General features: G+C 51.3%; 3 protein-coding genes across 8 annotated transcripts in view; 2 read left to right on the top strand and 1 right to left on the bottom strand.

Annotated features, from left to right (window-relative positions):
• GPBP1L1 (GC-rich promoter binding protein 1 like 1) overlaps positions 1-1,166 on the top strand; it is a 33,476-nt gene extending 32,310 nt beyond the window's left edge. For all 3 annotated transcript variants that reach the window (XM_086752977.1, XM_086752978.1, XM_086752979.1), the window contains one exon: positions 241-1,166. In XM_086752977.1, the coding sequence (XP_086609103.1) occupies positions 241-387 (147 nt within the window). In that variant the 3' untranslated portion in view covers positions 388-1,166. The remainder of the gene's footprint in view (positions 1-240) is intronic.
• Positions 1,167-3,081: 1,915 nt separating this feature from the next.
• CCDC17 (coiled-coil domain containing 17) lies at positions 3,082-7,949 on the top strand. Of its 4 annotated transcripts, none has more exons than XR_015259251.1 (10): positions 3,082-3,270; positions 3,510-3,695; positions 3,813-3,945; positions 4,059-4,188; positions 4,301-4,360; positions 4,445-4,770; positions 4,952-5,121; positions 5,452-5,600; positions 6,043-6,123; positions 6,159-6,232. XR_015259251.1 is itself a non-coding variant. In XM_086753876.1 (10 exons), exons 1-10 carry the CDS (start codon positions 3,082-3,084, stop codon positions 7,714-7,716), a joined length of 1,341 nt encoding a protein of 446 aa, XP_086610002.1. In that variant the 3' UTR covers positions 7,717-7,949. The 4 variants fall into 4 exon arrangements, 3 of the variants coding, with proteins under 3 accessions (XP_086610002.1, XP_086609999.1, XP_086610000.1); XM_086753876.1 differs by lacking the exons at positions 6,043-6,123; positions 6,159-6,232 and adding an exon at positions 7,647-7,949 and having other exon boundaries at positions 4,445-4,575; positions 4,648-4,770; XM_086753873.1 differs by lacking the exons at positions 6,043-6,123; positions 6,159-6,232 and adding an exon at positions 7,647-7,949.
• NASP (nuclear autoantigenic sperm protein) lies at positions 6,500-19,255 on the bottom strand. Its single transcript, XM_086753877.1, has 15 exons — positions 19,109-19,255; positions 17,961-18,011; positions 17,042-17,152; positions 16,394-16,474; positions 16,130-16,227; positions 14,508-15,401; positions 12,538-12,620; positions 11,569-11,654; positions 11,394-11,467; positions 9,081-9,269; positions 8,654-8,820; positions 8,125-8,178; positions 7,964-8,035; positions 7,184-7,315; positions 6,500-6,666 (listed from the first exon to the last, which is right to left on the bottom strand). Exons 1-15 carry the CDS (start codon positions 19,168-19,170, stop codon positions 6,613-6,615), a joined length of 2,208 nt encoding a protein of 735 aa, XP_086610003.1. The 5' UTR covers positions 19,171-19,255; the 3' UTR covers positions 6,500-6,612.
• Between the last annotated feature and the right edge of the window lie 1,041 nt (positions 19,256-20,296).

Here is a 20,296-nt window from a genome sequence, read left to right as displayed (position 1 = left end):
TTCCACTTGTGGCTGCTCTTCTCCCTCTCCCTTCTCATGCACAAGTCTTGTGTGGTCTAATTTTTGAGGAAGCTTGAGAAGACAAAGAATTGAAGTGAGATTGTAGTGCAACTGATGACTGCATTATCCACACAGAGCGTGTGTAGACAGTGAAATATACAATTTGTGTCCACGGACGCTGTTAGTGACAGTTACTCTCTGCACTTTTGCTTGTTTCAAAACTTGCTTTTGTTCCTACAGCGAAGAAGAAATGGATTTGGGAAGAATGGATTTCTTCAGGGCCGCGGCTCCAGCCTGTTGTTCCACTGGAGAAGCACTTTTAAGACAAAGATTGAGGACTCAGACACAGAAACTAGTAGCAGTGAAACGTCAGATGACGATGCCTGAAAGTGGGCACAAGAAAATTAAAATAAATAAAACCAACCCAATAAACTCAGTTCATAGTTCAACATGTGTTTGGGGTTGTATAAACTAAACAGAGTTTATTCTGTCTCCAGTCTGTTCAGTTTTTTCTTTTGTTGTTGATACTTCATGCACAAGGGAAATAATTGTATCCCAAAGAAGAGAGAAATTGGCTTCTTTAGCTTTTTCTTTTGGTTTTGCCCTAATGCTTAATAGAAGTTTGTGCAGCTAGCAAATTTTGACAAAAATCCCTTGTGGGGCAGTGTACAAGTTCAGTCTTGTAAGCAGGATACAAGTGGCTGACTGATCTTTGCAACAACAAGCTTCTAACAGTGCCGCCCGCATTACATAATGTCGTGCGGTAACAGTGTGCTAAAACAATCATTGTCAATGACAAAATGGCTATTGAAGTTCTAATTATGTTAAATTAATGCTAATAACATGAATTTTTTATTTTATTTTATTTTTTTTGGCGGCTCGGGGAGCTTCATCACTTAACCAGGCGTTTGTGGTTTTCTTTTTTTGGGTACAGCTGTAAAATATTTGGATATAGGAATTGTTTGTGTTCTTCTTCTTGCAGCCTTGATATTCAGGGTGGATTGTAAAATATAAATTTTTTGTGAGATTTCAAAGATTAAGATTATTTTGATAACATTATTTACAGATTTAAAAAAGTGACTATCACATTGAGTCTGTATGAGGGGGAAAAACTACTGCATCAAAAATAACTAACTTGGAATAAATATTTTGCATCAGTTTGCCAATTCTAATTGTCTTTCTTATGTAAGAAAAGCTTTCCTCTAAAGGGACCTGCAACTTTGGGGGTAATAGCACTGGGGATAAATAGTTTCTTCTCAAGCTGTATTTTTCTATTTGGCAAACATTGCTGTAGCGCTCAGATTGCAGGAGCTAAACTCTTCCTTTAAGAAGGGAGAGGGAGAATGATGGAGAGATGATAGCCCCTGTTTGGTGTTGGTTTTTTTTGGTTTTTTTTTTTCTTTTTAAAAGGAATGAAAGAAAGTAATTCAAATTATCTTCCACTAAAGCAGTTTGCTTTTTTTTCCGCTTCATACAAGATCGTGAAGCTCGACTGGTCGGTGTCACTTGTTCCTAGTGCAATGCTGCTGTTTATGTTCACAACGTGGCAAGGGAATGTCTGAATCCAAAGCTGTTTTCATTGAAATCTTTTTTAAAAATTCATGAAAACATTTCTATTAGATTAAAAAGGATTTTACAAACAACTCAGTTGTGGCCTAAGCTATTTCAGTGTCTGTTTTAAGTTCAGCTTGTACACAAACCTTTTGGATTGGGAAGTTTTCGCATGGTTGTGCACCGGTTGCAAATGGGTTGGATGGAATTGCACAGAGTACGAAATCCTGATCTCGCTGACCTGGGGAGATTTCACCTGAGCTCTTACTTGGTTTTTTGTTGTGTTGTTTTGTTTTGTTTTTTTTTTTTTAATCCACTCCTGGCCAGGCAGAGAGGAGGACAGATGTGTAATGAAGTAAGATTTAGCTGTGAATCTTTGCACCTGGACTTAAGGGAACACTCTCCGCAACACCAGGTAACTCTGCTACTCATGCCTTCAGTTCCCGCTGGTGCTGCAGCGAAGCCCCTGGGGGAGAGGGCCCAGGGGTGTTTCTCCATCGCTGCCATCCAGAAGCCAAGCTCCAGTCGCTGGGAATGCTCAGGGAAGCGCTCTCTCCTGTAAGACATTTCACAGATCATCTAGTTCCTTTTGAAGGTCCTACCACTTTGGTCCCATCGAACATGACTTTTCTGTGGGAAAGTTTATAATTTCTTTTTTAATGTAAATGGATGTAGGAAGTTAAGTGAAAAATTATGCAAAGGTCTTTGCATTTTTGTCAAGAAATTGGGTACGTTTTAAAAAGTCATAGAATCATAGAATGGTTTGGCTTGGAAGGGACCTGCTCCTGTGTTCCACCACCCTCATTGTAAATAATTTCTTCCTTATATCCAGTCTGAATCTACCTCCCTCTATTTTAAAACCATTACCCCTTGTCCCATCACAACTGGCCCTGCTGAAGAGTTTCTCCCCAGCTTTCCTGTAGCCCCCTTTAGGTACTGGAAGGTCACTATAACGTCTCCCCGGAGCCTCCTCTTCCCCAGGCTGAACAGCCCCAACTCTCTCAGCCTGTCCTCACAGGAGAGGTGCTCCAGCCCTCTGATCATCTTTCTGGCCTCCTCTGGACCCTCTCCAACTGGTCCATGTCCTTCTGATGTTGGGGGCTCCAGAGCTGGATGCAGTACTGCAGGTGGGGTCTCACCAGAGAGGAGCAGAGAGGGGTTCCTCAGATCATCAGATCCATGTTGACAGCCACGGGGAATGGATGAACCGGATCGCTGAGCAGTTCCTGGCTGTAGTAAGGAACCTGCTCCCGGGCAGAGAGCAAAGCATGACGTGTGTGTACTCCCCCACCTTGCTTTCTGTGGCTCGCTCAGGTGGCCAAGTGACATTTTTTCCCCTTTCCAGTGCCCATGATAAACAATGGGAACGGCCATGGGTGCGGCCGCCCTCCCTCGCCCGTCCCAGCGTAGCAACAGTGGCTTCAAACACGGCAGCCAGGGCTGAGCAGGTCTGTGCGTGCGTCCCAGCCCTCTCCCCAGGCAGGGGGACCCCAGGTGACCCCCGCCCCCCTGTGCTTTCCACGCTTCCCTATGCTGGGTGCGGGGGCCTTCGCCTGCCCCTGCTGCCACATGACGTTCAGCTCCCGGCTGCTGCTGCGGGCGCACGAGGAGAAGCTCTGCCTTGGGACCCCGAGGGCCAGAGGCTCTGGCCTCCCCGGGGGGGGCCCACCGCTTGTGGAGGGGGCTGCGAGCACGGCAGGGAGGCCGCAGGACCCCTTGGTAGCGTGGGTTTGGTGCGGGGATGGGTGCTGGGCCGGGACGTGCTGTGGGTGAGGGAACGGGGCTTCACAGCCAGCACGGCTGCATCCGGCCCAGCCTGAACTGGGGGGACCCTCCATCCTCCCCCCGGCACTGTACGCGCAGCCCTCAGTGCTCATTTTACCAAAACCAGAAAAGTTTATATGGTGAAGCAGGGCTTTTTCCCCACTTTTCTTCCTGTTTGCTTCTGCGAGATCAAGGTGTCCCAGCACAGGGCCCACGCTGAGCCAGGCCATCTCCTCATCCTTCCTGGGCTCCCGCCGGCCATGAGGGGACAGAGGGGGCTCGGGCGAACACGGGGACCCCCCCTGGGGGACGTGCTCACCCGCCGTGAGAGGGCCCTGCTCCACCCAGCCGACCCCGCTTCCAGGAGGCTGACGGCAGAGGTACGGCAAACCCCGCGCCCCTGGGGTGGGCATTGGCACCTCGACGGCTCCCTGTGCCCTGAGCCTCATGGCTGCTGGGGTCCGGCCCCTCCTGCCCATTGCAACCCCCCCGTGCAGCAGGGAGAGCCCAGCCGGCAGCCAGCCCCACGGCAGGGGCATGGGCAGAGGCCGCAGGAGCTGCTGGAGGCCCACGAGCGCCACGTGGCCGAAATCCGGGCCAGGACCCAGCAGCTGGAGCAGCAGAGAGAGGGTAGGGGCTGGCAGGGGTTTTGGGGTGATGGGGGCCTGTGGGATGCAGTAACCCCCAGGGAGCAGGGCTATGGAGGCCGTGCTCAGCCCCTGCGGCCCCTCACTGTCCCACAGGGCTGTGCCAGCGGCTGGCGGCACTGCAGGCCCAGGCGGCTGCGGACCCCCACCCTGAGCAGGAGGCGCTGGAGCTGGGCCGGGCCCTGGAGATGCTGGGGGATCGTACGGGACCGTTGGTGCATGGAGGGTGAGCCCCAGCGGGGGGACAGGGCTCCGCACTGCTCCAGGGGAGCAGGCTGCTCTCGATGGAGGAACCTGCAGCCCCTCACCCCCTCCCCATTTCCCTGTTTCCTCCCCAGGGCTGCTCTCTGCCTCGACACCCTCCCACCAGCTGCTGGGCCGCTCGCTGCTGAGGCCAGGTGAGGGTCTGCAGGCGATGGCGGATCTGAGCTGAGCGTCTTGCCCAGCATCCTTAACGACGGCTGACGCCAGGACTGTGGCAGGGCGCTGCGACTGGCCTACCTGCGCGCTGGCGGGCACGATGCAGCCATCCTGGCCCAGCTCCTCCACCTCCAGACAGAGGCCACGGCACTGGAGACAGGAGCTGTGGAGCTGCGCCGGGGCAGGCGGCCAGGTAAGCCCCCACGCCAGCCCAAACCCCCATCCCCATGGCCAACAGCTGAGGCAGCCCTGGCTGTGCCAGCAGAACCCCCTGGCACTGGAGCACAGGGGCTGGATGCGGCACTGGTGGCCGTAGAGCTGGAGAACCGGCGGCTGGAAGATGAGCTGCTGGCACTGAAGGTCAGGAGGGAGAGGAGAGCCAATGCTGGTAGGTGATGGGCCCCGGGGAAGGGGACAGCCCCAACCTGCACCCGCCACAGCCCCCAGCTGCCTCTGGGCTTGGCAGCTTCAGAGCCCCTGGGCTGCCAACGGCTCGTGCAAAGATGAGCAAGGAGGTGGCTCCATCTGGGAACGGCTGAACCCCGCAGTGACGAGCTACTGTCCCACAGGCTCACAGGTGGCCCAGTGGCACGCGGAGGAGCTGGCCCAGCTCCAGGCAGAGGTGGGGATGCTGCGGTGCCACACAGAACAGATGGGGCCACAGCTGCCCCCCACCATCCTCCCACCTCCCGTGGCCCCCCTGCTCCCACCAGCCCTGACTGCACCAGAGCTTTTCACGGTAAGAGCCGTGTCCCAGTGCTGCTTCCAGGTCTCCAGGGGTGAGGGGAGATGGGGTTGGGCTGCCAGCCCTCGTGGGACAATGAGTGTGGAGGTAGGGACTTGGGGAGCTGATTTGGGAACTGCTGCCTCCACCACAGCTGGGGACATGAGTGTCCCACGGAGCCAAGGCCACCAGGGCAGCAGGATTCCCCCTGCTGAACCAGGGGCGTGATTTGCTCTGTGCACCCAAAGCCGTGTGTGGCACAGGGTGGCTGGGCAGCTCCTGCCAGTGCCTGTCACAGGACGGTGCCAGGACCCTCCTCCTGTTAACACTTTTCTCCTGTCTCAGGAGCCTCCCGGGCCAGCTCTGGAGACAGGCAACCCCACAGCCCCCAGCCACTCCCGTGTCACCCCCGGGCTCCCCCTCGCCCCCTTCTTGGCCCTGGAGGATCCTCCTCCTGCTCAGGAGCCTCCGTTGCAGCACAGGGCTCCCCAAAGGTGAGCGGGGAATGGGCCGTGTCCCTGCAGCACTGCCCCAGCCTCCCTGGCATCCCCTGACCAGGCTGGGGCAGGAAATGGAGGTTTATTAACTGTAAAAGTGTGGTGAAGGGATGGCAAAATTTAGGTGTTAGAGCTGCAAGGATTGGGGCTTGGGATCAGCTGTCCAATTAGCACTGGGGCCCCACAGCACTGGGGCAGGGGGGAAGCATACAGGGTCCCCGCAGGGACCAGAGAGGCTCTGGGCATTTCGGCAGCAGCAAGGCAGGGCTCAAAGCCAGCAGCCCATGAGCCCCAGGGCCCAGCTTCCATGTCTGGCTGCTCCTCACCCCAGGATGGCACCCACACAGAGATGGTTTCAGCACAAGTTCACCAGGACGGTTTGGGGCACAGCAGAGGGTCCAACCACCTTTCTTCCCTTTCCCTGTCTTCCCCCAACAAGCCCTTTCTAGGAGAAGCCTCACAAGAAGGACCCATGGCTCAGCCTCAGGAAGCAGCAAAACCCAGGGAGATGTCCTCTGCTGTGCTGGAGGCAATGCTGGGTGTTTTCATAAACAGCTTCAGCCCGTTGCTCTCTGCTTCTTGGCCTTCTGGGGTTTTGTTTGTAACATAAACACATCTACGCCTATCCCAGAGCAGCCTCCTAGCACAGCCTGGGCAGACAGGGACAGAGGCTGGCTCAGGGACCAGCCATGTCCCTCTGCAAGGCTCCATCAGTTCCGGGTCCTACACCCCCTCCCTACGCTCCCCCCACACAGACAGGGCACAGAGGAGGGGGAGAAGAGGCCCCGTCACCCCTTGACAGTGTCTGATGGCAGCCAGGGCTGGGACCTGCACCCCAGGGGCAGCGAGGAGCAGAGGCCAGAACTTGTAACAGCAAGAGATCAAGACAAGGAACATTTGCTTACAATCTTTATTGAAGTCATACAAAAGTTGCCAAAAAGTGAAAAAATACACTATATACAAAACCATTTTCCTTGTAAGGAGAGGAGTGTCCAAGGTTAAAGAATTATCATACTGTGCTTTCAACTGCAGCCCCTGATTCTGCTTGTGGCCTTTTCTCTGTCTAAAAGGAAAGAAAAGCTTTTGTTACACTGCCCTCCAGCACCCAGTCAGGCAGCAGTTCAAGGTTTTTGTATTTGAAGACTTAACTGACTACACAAGCTGCGCTGGTCTCCAGAGCCCAGCACCAGCTGGATGTTAACACCTGTAGCCCAGGTGACAAGGATTAAGAGCCAGGAGTATTTAAAAAAATACTTTTGGGGGAAGGGCCCTGAGCTGTAATTCAGCTCAACTCGAACATCCAGAACACATTTCTATCCCACCCCACAGGCTGGGAGTCTCCACAGCTGATGGCTTTCCAGCCCACGGTGTCAGACACCATGGTACAACATCCTGGCAGCTGGGGAATATTCCCCAACTCATCTGGGAAGCTTTAAGAAAACCACCAGGCAATAAAACCAGTACCTCTGCCAGGCACAAAACCATGCCTGAAGAGAGGAGAAAGAAAGAAGGAGGGAAAAAAAAAAAAAAAAAAAAAGGAAAAAAAAAGCATGGCACAGACTCCTGACTCAGCTGCCCACCTCCTCTTCCATTTTTTCTGCAACCTCATTTCCACTGGGCACAGCATCACCAGCACCACCATTGACAGCCGGTTCTGGTTTAGATTTCTTAGCTTCGTTGTCTCCCTGTTGAGTCTCTTCCTCTGGTTTCCTCTGAAGACAAAATTGTTTAGTCTCCATTATGTACAAATTAGATATTCTTTTAGAAAGTCAGCATCTAGATGTCACTGCACATTATCTATTCAAACTCTACCTGCCAGGTGCGAGACAGATACTCAAGTAAAGCGTTAAGCTCTGAAGCTTTGGTACAGAGGTCCCAGCCACCCAGGATTTGCAGTAGAACATTACATAGCTGCCAGTATCTGTAGTGCTGGATCATCCTTAGCCCAGTTCTCCATTTCCACTTGAAAGAAGGGAACCCAACTCAGCCTTGGTTGCTGGCCCTTTTCTTGAGGGCCAGAGGCCACCCTGCTCTTCCTCACAGGCCCTCGGCAGAGGAGGGCACTCGTTTGGACAACGCCTGCAGAAGCCACACAGCTCAGCTCGGAAGTTAAACCGGTGTGGGCGAGGCGGGGTGCTGAACCATCAGGAACTGTCTCCTGGAGGCTGGATGGTTCCCAGACTGATCGGCTCCCGGTGGAAAGGAGTTTCATGCACTATTTCTGGATTTACTTGTAGAGTGTTTTTTCCATTAAAGAACTAAGTTAAGAAAAAAGCTTTAAGCTGAGAAATCCGGTTATAGACAGCAAGCCAGTGGTACTTTAACAAACTGTTTGTCCAGCTACACATTTCTGGACTCACCTTTTTCCTGACCAGGTGAGAGATGTCTGTAACACACTGAGAGGCACCATCAGCTGCTTTTCTTACTGGAATCTGTCACAAGACATTGGCACGTGAGTAACAGCGAACAGTCATCCTTAGAGCAGACAGGAATTATCAACATCCATCTTCAGTTAACTTACTGCGGAAACAGAACCGCTGTCTTCACTTTGTGCAAAGCCAGATGTAGTTCCAACCTTAAGAAAAAGCAGAAGAAAAACAGTGGAACAAGTTGTGTCCATCCTTTCATACAAACCCACACAGGCTGGTTTAGAAAGGGGCAGAAAACCCAGCTCCTCCATGTCTCAACCTTGTGTTCTGCTCCTACACCAATACACAGGACAGATGAAGAGCTCGTGTAGCAATACAACACTCAGCCCATTCCCACGATTGGCTGACCCATCACTTCCAGCCCCAACACATTTGATTGCTACAGAAGCCTACCAAATTCCCGTTTAGTCTGGAACGATTAATGTTGGTGTATTTACTGACCATTCTCTCTTTAGATGTCATCTGCCTCAGCTTCCTCCTCACAATCACAGCCCACAACATTTGTGAGCAACCACAAGCCCCTAGTCCGTACAGCCAAGTCTGAGCTCCTCCCATTACCAGTTTACTTAAAATCTCACTGGAAAAACGTTTGGTTAGAAGGAAGCCACAGGACACACGCACCAGAGTTGCTTTCAGTGCCAGCTCAGCTACTCTTGCACTCTTCTGAGACTCCTTTGAATCTTCTATCTTTTCTTTAATTTCAGGAAGCAGTCCCTTCAGCTCCTCAATCTCCTTCTCGTCTTCAGGGGACCCGCTTTCCGCCTTCTGTATTCGCTCAGTGAGCATTGCTAGGATGAAACAGTTACCATGGCAAAAATCCTTAAGACAACGTAGCTGTCTAGTTATCGATACCCAGAGGCAAGTGTCTGCTAACACACACGGTTTCAACAATTCTGGTATCAGTATAGCCCGTTACTGGTTTCAGACCAGTAAACATTTGCACAGCAAGGTAATGAGGATACCCAACTACTTTTAGGGCAGTTAAAAAAATCTGCTTTGACGCGTGAAAGCTCTCCCATTCGCTAGGCAGTTTCAGAGATCCGCTCACCCATTCTCTTGTCGATGACTTCTACAGATTTCCCAAACTGCACGACAGCCTCATCGAACTGGCTGTTGTAGTGGTAGGCCAGCGCCAGCTGGTAGTGGCTCTCGGCGAGCAGGCGGTCGTGAGCCTCCAGGTACTTCTGCTGCAGGGCCAGGCAGGCCTGGAACTCTTCTATAGCCTGCGTGTAGTTTTCTACAGGAGAAAGTTGTAAGGTCTTTACAAACCACACTCATTGATCCAAACAAGCAAGATCTAAACCCCTCATTCAGGGGTTACTCTGTATTTCATTACATTGTACATAGCCTGAAAACAGAACCAGCACGGAATGCAGCAGCTGAGCTCAGGGACTGGGTGCTTTCAGGTGATCAAGTGACAACACTCACAGTCCAGCACTGTCCCCTCCTCAGAAAAAGTTTGTTTAGAGTCCAGTTCCCCATGGTCTCTCAAGAGTGCTTTGCCCATTCAGAAAAACTCCGTAAACTAAACGGCCAAGTCAAAACCAGGCATGAAGTCTGTGATTCTACCTGCCACCATGAATTAAATGGTCAAATCAGCAACTCGAATCTAGAGCCAAGGGCAGTCTCCTGTCACCTTCCGGTCAAGCTCTCCCTTGAATGCATTCCAGTGACATAAAACACAACCCTCATTCTGTAACTCTTCTCCAGAAACCTGTCAGATTATTTCCGATGCTTGCCACAGAGAAAGATTACACCCTACTTGGATTTAGCAAGAGTATCAGAGTATTTTCTGACCATATCCTGGTATTTTGGAAAGTCTAAGAGAGTCAATCATTTTACTTGCAGTCTTTTATGTTCCAGAAGCAGCACAGTACTGACACCTAGCATTGGGCTCAGCAACTCAGTAGTTCAACAAGGAAGAGTCTCTCTCACTTTCTGAGCTAACCAAATCTCGTCTATAAAGCAGAGCACAAGGCTGGTTTTGATCTGGCAACACATCACTTCTTACTCAAAGCTTTCTTCCACTGTTCTGGAAAAGCATGGAGTATCCTGTTTAAGGCACCAACTTCTTCATCTATCAATTCCAAAGCTTCTCACACAGCTTTGGAATTAAACAATGTCCATTTTGTTTTCATCTGTTCTGGTTTTGTTAGTGAGCGGGGGCCTAAGGTGGCAGCTTCTGTAGGAAACTGCTAGAAGTCGCTCCCCTTTGTTTGGTGGACTCGGCTGGTCATAGGGCGGACCTGCTGCTGGCAAAGGCCGAGCCAATTGGTAGCAGAATGTCCCGTGATAACGCCTCTGCGATAACGTATTTAAGTAGGGGAAAACAGAAAAAAAAAAAGGAGAGGAGATGTGAAGCAGCTGAGCGGGGGGCAGAGAGGGGGAGGCGCAGGCCTCGTGGGCCTTGCAGGCCTCACCCTCTGGCCTCCCGCTGGGCAGCCGACTGGGCCCAACTCGGCCCGGCCCGGCTGCAAGAAGTGGAGAGGAGATGAGAAGTGAACAAGATGTAAAAAGGATCCTGAGAGGTGTCTGCCAGCCTGTTGTAAGGAATGGCTGCAGACGCCAAGGTCAGTGAAGAAAGAGGGGGAGGAGTAATACGGCTCCTGGCCAAGATTCTTCTGCAACTCGTGGTGAAGACCATGGTGGAGCGGGTTGTCCCCCTGCAGCCCATGGAGGTCCACGGAGGGGCAGAGATCCACCTGCAGCCCGTGGAGGGCCCCACACCGGAGCAGGTGGAGGCCTGAAGGAGGCTGTGGCCCGTGGAGGGCCCGCTGGGACAGCTGTTCTAGAGGGACTGCACCCCGTGGAAGAGATGACCCACGCCGGAGCAGTTTCACAAAGGACTGTGGCCCGTGGGAGGGACCCCACGATGGAGCAGGGGAGGAATGCGAGGAGTTCTTCCCCCGACAATGATACAGCGGCGTAAAAGAACGCGTGATGAACTGACCGCGACCCCCATTCCCTTTCCCCCCCCCATGCTGCTCGGGAGGGGGAGGTAATAGAGATAATGTTAAGCCCGGGAAGAGGGAGGGGTGGGGGGAGGTTATCTTGTTCCCTGTCTCATTCTCCTGCTAATTTTAGAAATAAATGAATAGTTTTCCCCAAGTCGAGTCTGTTTTGCCCGTGACGGTAACTTTGAGGATTTCTCCCCGTCCTTATCTCAAACCTTGAGCCGTTTTTCTTATATCATCTCCTCCTATTCTCTCAGAGGGTGGGGGGAGCGAGAGAGAGACTGCGTAGTCTGGTCCGATCGGGGCTGAACTACGACACATCTTAACAGCCTTAGCTCACCTCCACTCATTTCACCTTGGCAGAAAGTGGAATGAAGCCTTTGCACACGAGAAGGACCCTTACTTACCAGATTCAATGCTAACTTCTCCTAGCTTTAGATGAGCTTGAGCCGCATGGAGTTGAGCTTCTTTTGTTTCTTGTCTAAATCAAGAAAAAGGCAGTTTTCAAAATCCCGATCAGAAAATGCCACATTCACCAACTGCTTACACCACTCCCAGTTTCCAATGAGCTTCAGCCTTTACCTCTTGTAGATGACTTTTGCTAACTCCAGCATGTCCCAGGCTAGCTCAAGATTTCCAATTTCATCCTCCTCACTTTCCTGTAAAGACTAGAAACGCATTAAAGATTAAGTGACTTGGTTACATATCACAAGGAACAACACTGAGTTTCTAAGTGTTGTCAAGGAATAAATTTCTTTAAGAGGTAAACAGTGTACCACTAGAAGGGGGAAAAAACCAAACACGGAGAAGGTTATTGCATCAACTGAGACTCTGCCTGCAGTGAAGGTGCAGAAACGGAACATAAGCTTATGTTGTTAACTGGCATGGCCTTAATGTTTTCTAGGAACAGGGCACCAAGGACCAATATTATCCTAAGAATAAGGTTTTGTTTAAGGTGCTATTAAGATGAACCAAAAACTAAATAAAGGAACTTATGTTTCACATTTTTAAAGGGAGCTTTTTGAACTCCATCAGAACAGCCTAAGGCAGATACTCTGCTCCAGACGATAGCATGTTTAGTACCACATTAACAGGCTCCAGATGTTTTCCAGCTGTATGGACTGCTACATCTGCCTCACTTCCCACTAAATTCCCATCCTAATCATGGCTTACTGGACTGGGCACGTTCAATGTACTGAGTGAGACAGCAACAAAACAAGCAGAGCATAAGCTGTTACAAGTAACTAACTCCTGTGGCAAGTTAAAGCAACTCTCTGGGCCTGCCCCTGCATTTACCAGGCTGCGTTACTCACCAGCAGCCTGCATTTGTTTCAGCGTAACTCAACAAGCCCAAGTTCACAGAGCTGAGCAAGATCCAACAACGTGGAATACACATAACGCTGCCCATTCCTCAGGCAATATTGGTTTTGAAAAGCAATTTCCCACACTGGACTAAATGAAACACAAGTGAGCTTTCATAAAGACATTAACACGACATTGAGACAGATGCTGCAGTCTTCCAAGAGCACTGATGGAACTCAGCAATCTCACCTTGTCTTCCACTGCCAATTCATTCTCCTTATCATCTTCAGCTTTATCATTTTCTTTATCTTCCTCTTCAGATTCTTCTGTTTCTACAAGGCAAGTAGATGAATGAGAACACTTGTGACCACACTTGCTTCACATGGAGTCAGTAGAAGATACTAGACCCAGCCCTTACCCTTCCAGTGACAGGTTAGATGTGTGATGCAAGGAGAGCACAGATCATTAAATTCTCATCAGTAGCAGCCATCTTGCTGAAAGCATTAGGCACTGGCAGACTAAGGTAGTTCCAGGCTACCTTAGTCCTCCTTTTAAGTTTAACTTCATACTACCTAGAGCAGAAACTTACCTAGAATTCAGTTCTCACAAACGTACTGTGAACTCCCACTGAAGCCACGGGACCCTGAGCAGCCCTGGAGGTACTGGTCAGTTGCTGGACTTCACACTACAGACAACAAGCGTTTTCAGCAAGATAGCTGCCAAGCTGGGTACAAATAAGACTGTTTCTGAATTTATGTTCCTCATGTCAGACATTAAGTGGCAACGTTATTAATGAACCTGCTGTTGTGTAGCACTGATTTGACTTCTGACACTGTGTAGGAGCGCTGCATGATCTATTCCACCAGTAGAAAACATCTGGGGAAGAAGTGCAGTGCAGGAATATGGCTAATAACTTTAGAGCAATGGTTGACTTGCACACTAAAGTCACACACTTAATTCCTACACCATGACCACTGACTAACTCCAGAGTAACGGGAGCTCGATGGGGTGGAGACTAGAGAAGTCTGAGCTCGTTAGTCTAACCCCCAAAAAGCACACACCTACCCCGAAAGGGCCAAACCTGTACGTGTGAGGACAGCTTAAGCAAAGGTAAAACAGAAGAGATGTTAGGAGGTTAAAGTTTAAGCAGCAGGAGCACTCTGGAATGACAGCACCAGACCAGGATGTTCAAGAGGGTCCTCACACTAACAGATTTTAGGAGGAAAAAAAAAAAAACAAAAAAAAACCCAAACAACCAAAAAAACCACCATAGTATGCATACATAAGCAGTCTTCCACAGGATGAGGAGTGGGTAACTATTCTCAGTTTATGTTCAGTCATACTCTGTCCATACAGACACCTTGTTGGGCAGCTGCTCCACCCCTGTGCTCAGCAGTACAAATGCTTTTAGTGTCCACAACTATTTAGTCTGAGTATTTGCCACTCCTAAAATAAGGCTCCTCCTGTGAAGCCGAGTTACTGACAAGCAAAGTTTCAATTATCAGCTCATCAATTAACAGGTGCAATAAAAAGCACTGGCCTACTAAGACCATGCAAGTAATGCTTCAAAGTGTACAAGTTTTACCAGGTTACTTTAACATAATCCTGAAAACAGCTAAAATGAAGCAGGGAAGCAGAACAGCAGAAAGAGCTAGATAGCTGGAAGACAGCACTAGATAGCAGCAATAAGCCTTTAGGTTCCAGGGCAAATTAAGTTTAGACTGTCACTTGAAATTACGACCAGAAAGACTCAATGAGTTCCTTCCCCCCACAAAAAGCAAATTTACTGTTTTGTTATGTATTCAGTTGCTCTTATTTTCCTGCTCCACTGTTTTAACATAAAACATGGTTATAACCAGAGGCCACTTGTGCTTCAAGTTATGTGAGGGTTAGTGCAATCAACCCAGACACATGCAAGTGAACATCCATTCAGTATTCTCCACCAGCCTGGCCGTTACTCACACATTTCACAGGGCTGTAAGTTTGCTTTCAAGTAAGACTTGCTTTGCAGTTAGTTAAGCGTTAGTCTAGAGAAACTGAGACTATTCACTGCTCCTTAAAACTTTACTTGGATGTAAAAATCCCTCAAGAGCCCCTTCACTGTGCCTTTTCCTTATTCTAAGGCAAACAGAAAATCCTGAATGGAACACTTTTTACCCACGGTTAGCCAAATCCATCAAGTCATCCACCCACAAGTACTTTTCTCCTCTCACTGTTACCTTCTCCCTCCTCCATCAGGTCATCTTTCTCTTCTTTTTCTACCTTAGCACCTTCACCCTCTTCCATCAGGTCATCTTTATTTTCCTCTTTCTCTACCTTAGCAGCTACTTCAGCCTTTTCTTCCATGTCATTAGGTGGCTCTTTGCCCTCTGTAGGCACAGGTTCCTTTGAGGACTCTGTCTCTTTAGATTCATTTGGTTTCTCTTCTGTAGCTGTCTCTGCCAGCTCTTGTTTCTCCTCTACTTTCTTCTGTTCAGCTGCCTCTGCCTCCCCTTCCGCAGCTTCTTTCTGCTCCACAGCAACTGATGCCTGCACTTCTGCCGCCACTTCTTGTGCCGCAGCCTTCTCTTCCACAGCTGCCTCTGCCTGCCCTTCTACAGCCTCTCCCTTTTCCACGGCTGGCTCTTTTTCTGTTGCTTCTGCTGTCTGCTCTCCCACCTCTCCCTTCTCTTCCACAGCTGCTTCTCCAGCTTCAGCCTCTTCCACAGCTGCCTTCGCCTCCTTGTCTGACACTTCTGTCCTTCCTTCCTCCTCCTCAGTTGCCTCCACTACCTTGTCTTCAGGCACCATCTTCTGCTCTTTTCCCGCTATCTTCTCTTCCACAGCTGCCTCCTCTTTCGTAGGCTCCTTTTTCACAGCTACCTGCTGCTTCTGCTCTTCTGAGGTTAATTTTTCCACTGCAGCCTCTGTCTTCTCTTTAGTCTCTTCAAGCTTTACCTCCTTGTCAGGAATTGCTTCTTCTGTTGGTTTTTCTTCTGTGATCTCTTCCATTTCAACATCCTCTTTGATTTCCTTCTCAGTTAGTACCGGAGACTCTTCTGTAGACTTCTTGGCCTCTTCTTTTTCCCCCATGGCGTTATATACCTGTTCTCTCAACTCCTCCCTCGCTTCTTCTACATGATTGAGGAAGCATAAACATTTCTTCGAGTTTAGTGATAAAGACATTAATGGGCACTGACAACACCACCCTCAGACCCTCCAGTGTGTTGGTTTGTCATCAAGTTGGATGACATTCTTAAAAGCTCCATTTCCAAAGGACAAGGAACTAGGATGCAACCAACATCGTAACTTGAGCTAGGCAAATCCCTTCCCCTTCCCCAGGCTGCATTATTGCAAGCGGCCGCTCAAGCAGTGTGCAGTTGTGCGCGCTAGCGTTTTTAGTCACAGCTAAGCAAGAGGTGCCAGTGTTTTAATAGTCTGGATTGACAGGAATTCCTGTATTATCTCCAGCTGCAGGTAATATAAAATAGTTACTGTTCTTGGAGTTTTTAGAGATGCTGACCTGTTCTGCTACACACACTGTACTGCTACAAGGTTACAAAGCAGTTCAAGTTGACTGTGAAGCTTAAGAAAGCAAGTTTCACCTCAGTGTTCCAGGACACAGACACCTGGTGACCCTTTACACATGCTTTCAGTGACCAGTTCCTTGCAGAAGTTTTGGAGGTTTTATCTAATCTTTAAGCAAGATTAAAAAGAACTAAAAAAAAAAGTCCATTCAGGCTGCTAAGAGTTTCAACAGAACGACTCAGGCTACGTAGGTTACCAATGGACTGAACCTGGATCATTTAGACAAGAAAACGCAGCTTGCTGCCTCCAGGACACGGCAGACAGCTTTACATACCATCAGCTGTTGGTAATGCAGAAGCATCTTCAGCTTTTTCTCCTTCCTCTTCCACCTGCACCCCTTCTAAGGCGTTTCCCAATACACCATTTTCCATTCTAAAGGGAACAAAAAAGTTTATTCTCCCTCAACTCTTGTAATAACACTGTTTTAACTGCACAAGCTGCAATGCAGTGTCCCTTCCAGGGCAACCCTGTCCACATGAAGGCAAAAATCCTGTTACCACAGGCAGACTCTTAACCAGAGGAGAAACTGTTAGCGTACCTTGCCAACTCCAGGAGAGATTTTCCATAGTAAAAAAAAGCTTCTGCACACTCATCCGCTGTCTCACCATATTTTTTACCCCTACAAAAGTAACGAAGAATTATTTGTCTGTGCCTACTTTAGATTTTGATAGGTGAACTTGAAAGCTAAAAATTCCTGGACAGAAGAGTCAGTTTCTTCACTCTTCTCCCATCGTTACAAACAAATAATGAATGTCCCTCTCACTTAGCTATAAGCGGCTCTCATAAGCATTCAGCAAAGCAAATTAATCTAAAACCCGAAGAAGTATCACCCCCAGAGACTAATCAAGCCTAGCAACAAAATAAGGAGCAAGTGACACTGCCCTGTTATCTTCATATTAACTGACTACGTTAGAACCACACACTGCAAAATAAAATATTACATCCCTTCTCCTTAAGGAGCTGCACTGGTAATTAGTACTAAATAAGCCGTCTAAATCACACACCAACTGCACTATTGTCCAACATCTGAGTTAATTTTAAGTAGTTCATACTCTCCTCAGTGCTACTGTACCTACAGCAGCACACACAAGGCAGAAAACCCCAGTCTTTCTTCTATGAGCCACATCAGTGTAGTCAAGCTGAAAACCAAGCCCTACAAGAATACACAAAACATTCTGCTACTCACAGTAAGCTCGCAGCTTCCTGGAAAGCATTAACAGCAGCCGGAATATTTCCCATTACCAAGTGTTTCTGTCCTAAACCCAGTAGCTTCTTTGATTCCCCGTCCACATCCATACTGGGGAGAAAAATAAAAATAATCAAATACCAGACTCTGTTAGTTTCCATATTAATCAGAAAACTTCCCATCCAGCTTTCAAAACCTAGCTAGCTTTATGTAAGAGTGAGTTGCGTACATCAGCTGGTTGGAACTACCAGGGTAGGGGGAAGTTTTGCTTGTTCCCATCTGGACCAATTTTTAGTTTTGATGACTAAGGACAGACAGGTCAATTTTAAGCAACTGCTGCAAGAAGTGGGTATCAGAATCAAACATGACAAGAGATGCTAAAGAATATACTTCAAGAGTTGCACACCAATACAACACCACGTAGGGTACAGTGTTTCACCAGACTCTTCCATTAGCTAAAACAAGAAGAAATCCAAGTTGTGACGTCTCATAGCATAGCATGATGCATCTGAGAAGAATGACAGATGCAAGTGGCACTCTCAATTCAATATGCCTCACACAGCTCCGCTTCCAGAAGGCCCATCCCGGACCAGTATCTTGGACTGGGACAAGAGGAGCTGCCCACAGAGGGGTATTACTACACAGTCACACACCTGTACCTCCTCAGTGCTTCCCCAGCACTCACAAACTTGCAGATCAAGAACTTCCTAAACAACAGCTGGTATTTGCGCATTCAATAGTCCCTGAAAGCGTTTGGTTGCACTGGACTTGTGCAGATCACAAGTTCTCAGCTTCTACAACATCTGCACCTGGTAAGTTCCAAGCCTCACAGCCTATCTGAAGGGCGAGCTGTTTGTTTCACTCGAGAGCCCTGCATTTTGTGTTCTTCAGTAACGGACAACTCTGACTCCTGTCTCACCTGTCTGTCTTGTCTGTGGATGTGGAAGGAGCTGCCAATTCCTCTTCCATCCTGCAAACAGAACGTGGAACAAGCATTTATAACAGGCCGCCCATTTCATGACGGGAACCGAGCTCTCGGGGGCGTGAAGCCAGAGCCAGGACCGCTGCTGGCTTTCGGGTGCTCGGCCGCATCGAGCCAGCTCACACACCGGTTGACTCTGCCGGCTGTGTTTTGGAGAAACCTATTAGTTTCAGTTTTGTTTACTGTTTGAATGAAAGACTGTTCGGAAAGCAGATGCCTTCTCATTCAGTTTGTATCAGACTAAGCCTGGCCCATAGGTGCACCGTCTGGAAACCAGGACCGCCCACCCCAGCCGGCTCGCAGCCACCGGCCCACAGACACCCCGCACCTCACGGCTACCCCCCCGCAAACCTGCGGCGCGGAACAAGCCGCAAAACCGGGCGCTCTGCGCCGCGTTTCCAGTCAGAAGAGCGGGGATGCGCCCAAGGCGCCCGCCCGCGGGGGCTGGCTGCGACCACCCGCCGGGCCGCCTCCCCCGGGCAGCGCTGCGGGGCCGGCGTCGCGGAGCCGCCCGGGCGGAACAAAGGCCGGGCCAGGCGGGCAGCGGCCCCGGCCCCGCGCAGACAATGGGCGCCTTTCCCGCCTTCCCCCCGGCCCCGCCCCCCGCCATTGGCGCCAAACCCCGACGGCGGCTCCTCACGGGCTGGCGGCCCGGAGTCACGTGACACCGCAGGACCACCCCACTTTCCCCCCCCCTCACCCCCGCTGCTCCCCCCCCGCCCCCCCAACCCGCCCCACGGGCAGGCTCCGCGGCGTCGGCTGCCCCCAACAAAGATGGCAGCAGCCGCGCAGGGGTCACGTGGCGGCTCCGCGCGAGCCGAGCGGGCCCAGCTGGCGCTGGGGGAGCGAGGCGGCACGTACCACCGCCGCGTGGGGGGGTGCGGGGGGGGAAACGGGGGGCAGGCGCGAATATGACCAGTACCCCCAGCCCTGCCTCACCCCCCAAAGGAAATCCTGCCCGCCGCCCCCTACCCCCCCCCCCACCTCCGGTCACCCCACGGAGCGAAAGCGCCCCCCTCTCTCCTGCCGCCCCCCCGCTCCGACACGCACACACGGTGACCGGGGCCAGCCCGCGCGGCCCTTACCTAGTCGGGGAGGCCAGCGCGGGCTCAACGCAGGGGGGAGCGGCGACGGCCGAGGATTGCATAGAAGCTGCTGGAGACAGGGGCGGCGGCGGCAGAGTGCAGACCCCTACCCCTTCGGCTGCCTATATACCCCCGAGGACACGCCCCGGCCCGCCTCGCGGCGCGCGCACGCCGCGGGGAGACTACCACTCCCGGCATGCCGCGCGCCTGCCCACCGCCGGACACTGGGGAGCCGCCGCGCGGGGCTTGCTGGGAAATGTAGTCCCGGGAGGAAGAGGGCAGCCGCGGTGCCGCGCAGCCCCCGCTGGGAACTGTAGTGCTGGGCGAAGCGGGGCGGGGGCGCGCCGGGACACGGAACTCCAGGAGGGAGGGAGTGGGCGGGGAAGCCCCTGCCGCGCGGCATCATGGGAAGTGTAGTCCGCCCCCAGCCCGCCTCCGAACGCCAGCTGGGCGGGACCCGGGGCCGCGGGAGGGCCGGGGCCGCACGGAGAAAGGGGGACGGGCGCCGCCAGGGCTTCGCGAGGGGTACGGGGCAAGGGCCTGCCCGAAAGGCGGGAGGGTCTCAGAAGGGCCTGCAGGGGCCTTGCTCCTGGGTCACCTCCAGGCCGGCGCTGCCTTCGCAGGCAGGGCCCCTCCTCAGCACCACTCGCCTGGCGGGCACGCTGCGGTCTGATCCGAGCGAAGGGCAGCCGTTCATCAACGTGGTGCACGTCCCACTGTAGCACCAGCCCTACCACCGGCCCATTCTTTGAACAGCTCTTATTCCTCTGCCTCACATTTCAGGAGGTGCCAGCACCCTCGCCCTGGCCCAACCTCGCCACATCCAAGCCCGGCCTGTCCGAGGGGAGCAGTCAGTTGGCTCCGGCTCGGCTCCTGCGGATCCTCTGCTTTTCCCACAGCACATGTCACCTTCCCGACAAGGCAGACATGGCTGCTGCAGCGGTGACAGCAGAGACCTCCAGAAAACTCACCCAGCAGCAGCAAAGCCATTGGCGGAGGCCTGGAGGCTCATTTCCCCCGTGCTATTTCAAGATAAAAGTTCGCCAGCGCCAGCTGCGTTGTGTTACTCCATGCAGGAACACAGCTGGGCATTGCAGGCCTAACAGAGATACAAAATTAATCTGCTTTTCTTGGGAATTCTCTCTGCCTGCTTACTTACTCTTGATTAGAGAAGTAACTAGAAAAAGT

The sequence above is a fragment of the Chlamydotis macqueenii genome, chromosome 8 (assembly GCF_036417535.1).
Source record: "Chlamydotis macqueenii isolate bChlMac1 chromosome 8, bChlMac1.mat, whole genome shotgun sequence".
NCBI classification, from domain to species: domain Eukaryota; kingdom Metazoa; phylum Chordata; class Aves; order Otidiformes; family Otididae; genus Chlamydotis; species Chlamydotis macqueenii.
Note: the sequence above shows the minus strand (reverse complement) of the source record. Positions and strands in the feature narration are given on the sequence as shown.

Bases quoted from the DNA above. Each gene is read 5' to 3' on its own strand.
- NASP (XM_086753877.1), bottom strand. From the start codon at position 19,170: ATGCAATCCTCGGCCGTCGCCGCTCCCCCCTGCGTTGAGCCCGCGCTG. The intron at 18,012-19,108 runs GTAAGGGCCGCG...TTCTGTTTGCAG, and splicing joins GCGCTGGCCTCCCCGACTAG to GATGGAAGAGGAATTGGCAG. The intron at 9,270-11,393 runs GTAAGTAAGGGT...TTTCTCCTGTAG, and splicing joins AGAAGTTAGCATTGAATCTG to AAAACTACACGCAGGCTATA.
- CCDC17 (XM_086753873.1), top strand. From the start codon at position 3,082: ATGCTGGGTGCGGGGGCCTTCGCCTGCCCCTGCTGCCACATGACGTTC. The intron at 4,189-4,300 runs GTGAGCCCCAGC...TTTCCTCCCCAG, and splicing joins GGACCGTTGGTGCATGGAGG to GGCTGCTCTCTGCCTCGACA. The intron at 4,771-4,951 runs GTAGGTGATGGG...ACTGTCCCACAG, and splicing joins GGAGAGGAGAGCCAATGCTG to GCTCACAGGTGGCCCAGTGG.